Here is a 10,243-nt window from a genome sequence, read left to right on the forward strand (position 1 = left end):
AATAAAAACAAACTCTAAATCAAACACTCCAGAACAAATATTTTCCCAATATATTGGTTTAAATGCCAAAAATATATATTATTCTTCAGCCACATCAACAGTAAAACAATACACCTTTTTTTTTGCTTGCTGCTCAGGGCTTCCGTAAAAAGGTGAAAGTGACTAACTGAAAAAACTTTACTGTAATGTTATGTGAGATGGGCTCTCCTGTTGTAGTTCCAACTAAGTCAGTTCTTTCTGGTCAGATTGTGTCAAAATAAAACTCAGACTTAACAAATCTAACAAATCCTCAAATCCTTAAACATGAAGAATGTAATATTAGATTTTTAAGTACATTTTAACTCTTCAATGACTAAAAACAAACCCCATAAAGCGTCTAGGATTGAAAAAACTAAACAAAAAAGCTGCTCTTGACTCGCTGCTGCAGACTTGCTCGTGTGTAGTGCCACGTACCAGTCTGAATATCTTGAAAAAGTCCAGGTTGGCGTAGAGCACGTCCTCGATGGTCTGGAGATTTTGCTGGCTCAGGGCGCACATGGCGTTTCTCACACTGTGTAACCCATGGCGACCGGGGAAGATCAGGAACCTCTCCAACAGAGCCTGACTGCACGCGATGTCCTTGAGCTGGAGGTTCGGGATCCCATACGCAAACTAAAAAGGAAACAAGAATATTATTAAAGGTCCTATATTACGCAAAAGTTGCCTCTTGTGAGCTTTAAGTCATGTTATAATGTTGTTACCTCATCAAAAACAGACCTGGAGTTGTGTTTTGTTTTTTCTTTAACGCGTTTTTAACACAATAATCTTGGTTAGAAGATTGAATAAGTATTTTAAAGCATAATTATTAGAGAAAGTGTGAATCCTATTAAAGATCCTATATTATGCAAAATTCACTCTTAAACCAAAGATGTTCATTTTGTCTTATGTACTTTAACTTCTTGGGTTCTACAGAAAGCTGATAAACGGCATGTCACCACCAACACCGATGATATTTCTGAAGATGGCTTGCAGGTAGCAGCCGAAACATGTCAACAAAGTAAATAGACTTTACTGTACTGTGTTTAAAAAAGAACCCAAGAAGTAAAAAATTGACTCTTGAGAACTTTAAGCCATGATAAAATATTGTTTCCTCATCAAAAACACACCTGGATTTGTGGGTTTTTTTTCATTCACGCATTTTTAACACAATAATCATGTATATTTAGGCTGTGCTCTTCTCTCAAACTGAAAACACTCTGTTCCAACTTGTGACATTATTAATATCACAGGAATTACTCCACTGTGTTTTTAAACTCCATACACTTTCACTAGAATCATTTGGATAATTTGCAGACTTAGAATTACCTAACTTTGAAACTAGTGCTATTGTTTAAGCCTCTCTCGTGACAATCACACCTGAACAAAAGGTAAAACAAAAATATTGGTTATTTTTAGTGTACTGCAGTCTAAAGCAGTTCAATTTAGGTTACAAAAACATGCTGATTTTATCACTTAATGATAGAGAATTTTGAGTTTTGCAGATGCAGATAGTCTAATAATTACTCAAACATGTGTGAGTGAAACAAAACACAACTCTGGATATATTTTTGATGACTTAACAACATTTTAACATGGTTTAAATTTCACAAAGGCTTAAATTTTTGAAGCACAGGATTATTTCATCCACAAGCAAAAAAAAAACCCACAAAAAAACCTGTGGCTTCTGTAGATCTGTACAAACATGTCCTGAAATGTGATTCTTGTATTAGTTTGTCAGTTCATATTTTAGTTTTTTTTCTCAATTTAAAATGTGAACTAACTAAACACCTAATCTAATCACAGTCTCAGTGCTTGTCAGAAAAATGTGTTTGTTCATCCCTACTTCATTGCATAAAATGTGGCTAAACACCTATACTCCGCCCACCACCACATTTAAAATAGAGCTGCTAAACTGAGCAGTACCTGAACCACGTCTCATTTCTCTTTCCTCGCTTCCTTCTCCTCGATTCGTCTCCTCGATTCTGCAGGGAATGGGTGAGGAAGTCCCGCCCACAGAGGAGACAAAACGAGGAGAGAGGAAATAAACTCCTCACTGGGACCAATAAAGTTTTATTCTTTTATCTGATGTTTGTTCCTGAAGCCTCCCTCATGTTTACTCCTTCCTTCCGTAGTTTTGTTGGGGACACAAGTTAATATGAAACATTTGATTGACAGTTGAAAAATGGAGAATCGAGGAGAGGAATCAAGGAAAACGAGAAAAGAGAACTGAGACGCGGCCACGGAGCTGTTAAACTGGGCAGTACCTGGACGATTAAAGGAGAAAGCGAGGAGGGAAGAACTTCAAAACTCCGTCCCTGCAGCCAGGTGTTTGTATCAGAAACACATGGCTGTAATCAGGGCAGTCTTGTGTGATGTTACCACCTACTTGAAATTAAGGTTTTTGAACAGAAAGCTCCAAATATATAGTACCTAGTTTGTTCATACACAGTTAAGTAGCGAGAAAAAAAACAACAACAACTTGATTTAGCTTTTAGTTTATCTTAAAAAGCACTAGTAGTTGGAATTTCTTGTCTCTTGTGGTCTAAATAAAAACACCAGAAGAGAGTGCACTCATGGTCAAGCTTTTAAAATACTAGGAACGCTACAAGGAAGAAAATATGTATGCTGAAATGATCCAAACAAGTCTAAAGAGGGGCAGGCATTTTTAGTTGAGACATAATCCAAACGTGCACCTGAAGATTTGGTAAATAAATTAGATTGTGATTTAAATTCAAAAATGCATCTAATTATTTATCTATTACTATTTTAATCTTCTCTCAAATGTTGTTTCTAAATGTTATACAGCGTGTTAAATGAATCATGATTTTGCGATGTAAATAAGACATAATGTAGTCTTTATTCCTTACTTGTTCCAGTCGTATCCGTGCGTTGACGAGCTGGTAGACCACGGAGTCTGTGAGGTGGGCATCCCTCAGCAAGAAGGAGGTGAACACTTCATCATCTTTCAATATCTCTTCGACTTTGAGCCCACGGCCTGGACACACAAAAGGAGGAAAAAAGAGGTCGTTAAGGAAAACAAAACAATTGCCGGTTGGTTTGTTTGACAGAATGGTTGGACTAAATAAATACCAGGATTCTCCACAGTTGAGAAATGTGTGTATTCTTGGACTAGACAATGTAAGTTTACTTCTACATAATACAATTAAACGTAATGAGGAAAGAAACATTAGTTGGACTTAATTTTCCTAATTGCTTTAACATTGTTTTAAGAGCGTACTGTGTAACTTTTCTGATGGAGGGTCTGTGTCCTGCTTGTCTCCTATGGAGATGTTTGTCTTTGCCTGGATTGTTCCTCAGTATGAAAATAAACATATCTTTATCTCCATTCAGGCCAAGTTACAAGTCAGATCTGTAACTCACAGTGTGTATGTTTTTCTTTTATCAGTAAAAACAGATGTACTTAAATAAATGCTACGGAAACATGTCCGTGCCATTTTGTGAACAATTTCACACAAGCAGAAACATCTCCATGAAGACAGGTGGTGAACCCTTCATCAGGAAAGTTATTTAGTGACACCTTTAAAGACACCGTATGGAACTTTCTGAAGGTAGCATATCGCCTGCATGATTATATGGATGTAGAAAGCAAAAAAAAAACATACTTTGAAACATTCTCCATTGAGATAAATAAGTTTTATGCCATACTTGTGAAATATTACAACCAAAAAACAACATTGAATCGAGCAGGAAGGAGCTCTCCTCGAGGCCCAATAAGAGTCAGGTTTGTGGAGATGCAAGCCCACTCACATTAAGTAAGATTTTCTACATTTTCCAGTGCAATGAACACAATTAATTGAAAAAGCATGCTTTCATTTTAGTCTGTTTTTGGCTAAAACGTTACATAGTGTGGCTTTAATGTACTTGATATTGGCATAACACTGTCAAAACCAGCTGTGCACAATCAAATGAATAAAAAAACAAAGTGTAGATGGGAGAATGATCCTTACCTGACACTGAGGAAGGGTTATGGCGAAGTGTCTCCATGAAGTTGGAGAAGGCAGACATTTCGTTCCAAATCCTACGCAGTTGATGCACCTCTGTGTCATTGAGAACCAGCTCCTGCAGATCGGAGTAGAAACGCGCCAATCTGCAAAATACAACCAACGCAAACAGATTTTATACGGATCTCTGTAGAAAATATTATTCGTGTTACACAAAATAGACTCTTTTGAGCTTTAAGCCACGTTATAATGACGTCACCTTATTTCAAAACAGACCGGGAGTTGTGTTTTGAAAAATCTCTTATTATTAGTCTGTTTACATCTCCAAAACTCAAAATGCTCTGTTCCACTTTGTGATGTAATGAGGTTATACTTTTCAAGTTAACCAGCTCCTTTTTACCTTTTTTTTTTTGGCAGAGATTGGCAATTCCAGGGCTGAAATTATCCAAATTATTGTAGTGAAGGTGTATGGAGTTTAAAAACACAGTGGAGCACTTCCTGTATGACATCACAATGTGGGACAGGGTGTTTTCAGTTTGAGAGAAGAACTCCTATGCCTAAATATGCAGTTTGTGTGTTAAACATGTGAATGAAACAAAACACAACTCCAGGATTCAATAGATTAATCACAGAAGAAAACAAATTACCAATAAAATCGGGTTAAGTCAAGTTTTTCATGAGATATTTTCAATTTCTATATCCACCAATTGTGCTTATATTGGCGTCTCTGGCTTTGTATCTTTCAGACACATTTTTTATGAACGTGTAAAACATGTGACAGCCAGACAGCACCAAATAATGCCCGGGATCCAGGGGTCAGAGTTCACAGACAGAGGTCAGACCCCCCCATGTTAAGGCATTATTACAAAACACAGCCAATGTCTGCGTCGCTCAAACTTCTAGCATTTCTCAAACTTTCTTAAACTGAATGATCTGAGAGTAAATGGCATAAAGGACAACCGCTTTAATGTTTTTGGCTCCGATTTATCTGATGTGATTTGGCAATGCAGTTATTAAATGCTGAACGTCTGGAGGAAGTCATAGAAATGTTTGTTTTCTCATTTAAATTAAGCTCTATTTACTGCCAAAATATTACAAAATGTTCGATCTCTTAACGTCAGACTTTTCCAAGCCAAAAGGGTGATATTTGTATAGATTATATTCAAAAAACTTTTCTGTATCGCTATAGTTTTATTACAATTAAGAACAAATACAACAGGCCACATCAAAATTTGGACTTAACTGGAACTAAACTCGGAACTAAACTTGGACTAGACCAGGATCAAAACCAAGTCTATATCAGGACTAAAATGGGCTCAAACTAGGTCCAAAAAGTTTAATCTTGCACCTGTTTGTCTCCATGGAGAGGTTATTGCTTTGCCTGGAATGGAATGCTACACAGTGTGGCATTAATGATCTGTCTCCACTAGACTAGAGGCTGCAGGTCAGATGGGCAGAGAGACGACCCTGCTCACAGTTAGGATGCAATTTATTCTTGGTATTTTTGAACAATTAAAGACACACATAGTTAAATAAATGCAATATATAGATACACTTAATGCTATACTGTGGAATATTCCATGGAAAGCAGCAATAGCAGGAGACAGTCAAGTGGCAGACCTTTAAAATCACTAGAACAGGGGTCTGGTCAGCAGCTCTCTACCCCTTTCCAAGTCACTCGTCAAAGATTTCTGAATTATACGTATTGCGTTTTGATTTGATTGATTAAATGCCTATTTCCATTTTGATATGATTGATTTATATGTTATTAGGTTCTTTTTACAGACAAGAGTTTGTTTTCATACCTGACAGTTTCGATCAGTCAGTCAGGTATGAAAACAAACTGTAAAAAGAACCTAATAACATAAAATACCAGAAGACCACATGAATCTCATTGGACTATGGATTATGTTTATGTTTTATACACATCAAACTGTTCCCCATCTATGACTTGCCGTGGCTCTTATAACGCAAAAATTTGTAGCTCTCTGGCATTTTCGAGCTCACAGGAGGAAAAAGTTGTTAATCGTTATGGCAACAGTCTTAGTAATTTGAGGTTTATACTGATGTTTAAGCCCATAGATACTGAGTATAATGTTGATGTCCTCACAGAGAGTTGTTGTAGTTGGACACCACCCCGGGGCCCTCTGCTCTGGTGGGGTGTCTGAAACACGGGTTGTTGGCGTTACAGAAGATGCCCTGGATCCACGGCAGGATCCCAGTCGAGGGCATGGCCTTGTTTGGAAAATGACCTGCAACAAGAAAACAAGAAAGACATTCAAAAGTGAATATGACAAAAGGGAGGGAGGCAGATAGATAGATTTACTTCAGTGACTACATTACTCTTTTATTTAATGACTTATTACTGTTAATGTCCAACTTAAATGTGTAAATTAAATGTCTTTCTTACACTCATGTTGCTGGTACAGGGGGTTGGCTTTTCTCAGCCACACCAGACCGATAAACAAAACCGCCGGCCAGATGATTTCAACCAGGAACCGAATCTGGACAGAAACACATCACAAAATGAACTTCTATTACAATCCTTTGTAAACATATCACAATATAAACAGATCAAGAAAAAATCTCAAATTTAACAAGCAGAGGAAAACTTGTTGAGGACATTCTCGTATAGTGTGTAGTAGTAGGAGTATGTAGTTTAGTCTTAGACCTCAGAAATGATTAGGAACATTGAGGTTAAAAAGTATTTTGAATGTGTTTAATTTCAATAATCTCATAAGAAAAAAGTAAAACATCCACACACATTTAATAATAATGATAAACTGCATAATACTGTGAAGGACACAATGACAGAATTTGGTCTGAACAGGAATTGGTCTTGTGATCTTCAGGTTGGGGGATCACTGCTCTAACCACTGCATTGCTGCATTTATTTATTCATTTGAAGAAGCAACAGGGCAGCAGAGTCAAGGGAACAGGAATATACACAAAGCATGTCCCTGATACGTGAAGTAAAGATAAATGTGTTGATGAATACTAGACTGTAATATGCACTGTGTATATTTACTACGTAGTTAATAAGTAGTGGTTGTTGTTTGTTGTTGTGAAGTGTTTAAAAGTGACCTTCTGGCGTTTGCGCAGAGTCCAGTTCTTCCAGAGGAGCAGGCGGACCTGAGAGCCGGTCTTCATCGCTCCACAGCCCGGGGCCTCCAGAGGTCATGTGACCACCTACACACAACACAACAACACGACTCAATCAGTACTCAGTACTTTTACACATCCAGTCAAAATCAGAAAACTAGAATAATCAGATAAACCAATAATTAGATCTGATTTTTACGTGTTTGCTTTTTATACGCACAAGAGAAATCTGATCATCACAAACATCTGGTGTCATGTGAGATACTTAAACGTACAATAAGTAACTTTCTGGAGGAATCATGTCACCTGTAAGACTCCATGAAAGTAGAAAGTAAAGATCATACTTCAGGACATTCTCCATGGACGTAGGTATGTTTTATGTCATATTGTGGAATAATCCGTGTGTCATTTGCTCATTCGTTTTTCAGAATAAAATCAAAAAAAGAAAATGAAAAAACAACTATTTTCTTCATTATTTGTCTCCATAAATCAAAATGAAAAAATGGATAACGATTTGTATTTTCAGTTAGGGCCATTTCCCGTTTCCGTGACTTAAAACTACGAATGATAGACTTTTGCACCATATACGGACTGAACCAGGACTGAAAAAGGACTAAGCCAGGTCTAAACAAGGACTGAACTAGGACTTAACCAGGTCTAAACCGGTCTTAGTCCTGGTCTCAGTCCCGGTCTGGTCCCGGTCTCAGTTCTGATCACCCAACAGTCTACAACACGGGTGCACCTCCGGGCCTGTCCCGACACTCCTGGATCAGTCCTGTTTAGACCTGGTTTAGGACTGAGACCAGAACCAGACCAGGACTGAGACCAGAACCAGACCGGGACTGAGACCAGGACTGAGACCGGGATCAGACCAGAACTGAGACTGGTTTAGACCTGGTTTAGACCTGTTTTAGTCCTGTTTTAGTCCTGTTTAGACCTGGTTTAGACCTGTTTTAGTCCTGGTTTAGTCCTGGTTTAGTCCTGGTTCAGTCTGTCGTCATCTCATCTGTCGTTATCTGTTTTTTGTTTTGTTTTGTTTGTTTGTTTCATTTTGATTTTGGAGACAAATTATGATTCATGACAAAATTAAAAATAGTTGTTTCTTTCGTTTTCTTATTTTTGGTTTTATTTAGAAAAAAACGAATGAACGAATGATACACAGATTTGGAATAATAGCCAAAAGAACAATATTTCCATGGTAACAAGCAGGTCAGGTTTGTGGAGATGCAAGCCTGCTCAGAGTAAGCGCACATTCTTTTTTATCTAAAAAGTTGTATACAGTGGCTTGAATGATTTTTAGTAACTACTGTATTTGTCGAGTATTAATTTCTCATAGTGGGCAGATGATCCAAACAGAAGATTTTTTTTTGTTTTTTAATGGATTTATGTTTTTATTGACAACAATACACCCAGGACGACTGAGTACTGCATGAAATAGTACTGTCTCTTTGTGCTCCAGACAATCTCTTACATTATAAAATCCATAGTGTATCTTTTATAACAGTGGAAGTCATAACAGCTACTGCAAAAAAAAAGAGGAAATTGTATAGTTTGATGTAACTTTTTCCAGCCTCCCCTCCCTCCCGTCACATACCTCCCTGTACACAGATGGGACACGGAGTAATTTGTTTTGGAATGACATGTACAGCAGATTAGAGCGGGAGAGGCAGGAGACAGTGGAGACACGAGCTCCAAAAAGAAAAACAAAATGGAGAAGAGCAGACTCCGAACCCGAGGCGCACGCTGTCATTACACTGTCTGCTTTTTACAGCCACTCCAGACAAACAGTCATTACAGCGAACTGCACTTCCTCACTCGTGGTGCAGGTAAACAAACAAAATGAACGCTAAAAATACACTGTTCTGTACAAAAGTCTATCATATTTTTAGTAAGGACGGTTCAGTAAAGATCGGTAGTGGGGCTATGACCAAATTAATGCAATTCTAGGACTACAAAATACCAATTAAATCATGTTATCTTTGATTGTTATTGATAAAATAGAATAACACAAATAAAATTAAAAGAATACAACAATAATAATAATAATAATAATAATAATACATCTTTATTATTTTTATTACATTTAAAATTTTATTATTTTTCTCTCCTACCCATTTTCCTTTTTTTAAAATTTGTGGCCTGTTTTTCTTTCTTTTTTTTCCCTTTTTTTTTGTTATATGTTGGCCTATGTTATTGTGGTAAATGTGGTAAATGCTGTAAATGTAAAAAAAATGTGTCTGAATATTAATAAAAATATATATATAAAAAAAAAAAGTTATCTTATTTACATAAATATTTCAGAAGATCCAGTATCAATTTGAACTTAAAGGGCCCATATTACAGTATTTTCTGATCTAGTTGTTTTCTCAGACTAAAAATAGAGATGCATCCATGGAGCTTTTTCGGTTCTGATACGAATTCTGATACTAAAGATTTAATTATCTACCGATACCTAATATCAACCAATATCAGTGCATAGACTGAAAATAGCAATTATTTCTTTTAAACTAAAACTAAAAATAAGACAAAACTAATCCAAATGTGTTATGTAGCTGTTGTTCATCTCGTAAGTAACTACAGAACAACATTGTACAAATAAAAAAATCTTATTATGAGACTTTCCAGGCCAAGTACAACCAGTAAGTCGTCTTATTACTGAACCGATAACCGATCCAGCAACAAATTTTCTGTATCGACGCTGATATCTGATACCAGTGTCCGATTGATGCATTGCTGATTAAAAACACTCTGTTCCACCTTGCGATGTCACGGGGTAGTACAGGAAGTGCTCCAAATACATACAACTTCACTAGAATCAACAATTTCAGACCTGGAGTTGCCAATCTCCACTGAACAAAAGGTATAATGAACTTTGGAGATGTAAACAGACAAATAATAAAGGTGTAAAAAAAACAAAAAACACAACTCTGGTATGTTTTTGAGGAGGTAACAACATTATAAAATGGATCAGAAATCAGCATAATACAGGCCCTTTAAATACCTGTTCAAGATCTTTACACAGTATTGACACAAAACAAAACAAACTACAGTAATAAACACAAAATAAAGCAAAACATCTTTACCAAACAGCCATCTTACCTTCACAAATGATGCACAAACTCAAATTACATCCAGCTTTACATGTGAGGACAGAGATAGTG

General features: G+C 36.7%; 1 protein-coding gene across 1 annotated transcript in view; it reads right to left on the reverse strand.

The window, feature by feature from the left end:
* The window catches only part of LOC110153460 (retinal-specific phospholipid-transporting ATPase ABCA4-like), a 116,900-nt gene extending 106,657 nt beyond the window's left edge, over positions 1-10,243 (reverse strand). The window contains exons 1-7 of the mRNA XM_055151362.1: positions 10,182-10,243; positions 7,065-7,169; positions 6,391-6,484; positions 6,091-6,232; positions 3,987-4,126; positions 2,886-3,013; positions 454-651 (exon numbers count right to left, since the gene is read on the reverse strand). Coding sequence (XP_055007337.1) covers positions 454-651; positions 2,886-3,013; positions 3,987-4,126; positions 6,091-6,232; positions 6,391-6,484; positions 7,065-7,130 — 768 coding nt within the window. The 5' untranslated portion in view covers positions 7,131-7,169; positions 10,182-10,243. The remainder of the gene's footprint in view (positions 1-453; positions 652-2,885; positions 3,014-3,986; positions 4,127-6,090; positions 6,233-6,390; positions 6,485-7,064; positions 7,170-10,181) is intronic.

The sequence above is a fragment of the Boleophthalmus pectinirostris genome, unplaced genomic scaffold (assembly GCF_026225935.1).
Source record: "Boleophthalmus pectinirostris isolate CB_2022bp ecotype Guang Dong unplaced genomic scaffold, ASM2622593v1 HiC_scaffold_16, whole genome shotgun sequence".
Lineage (NCBI taxonomy): Eukaryota > Metazoa > Chordata > Actinopteri > Gobiiformes > Gobiidae > Boleophthalmus > Boleophthalmus pectinirostris.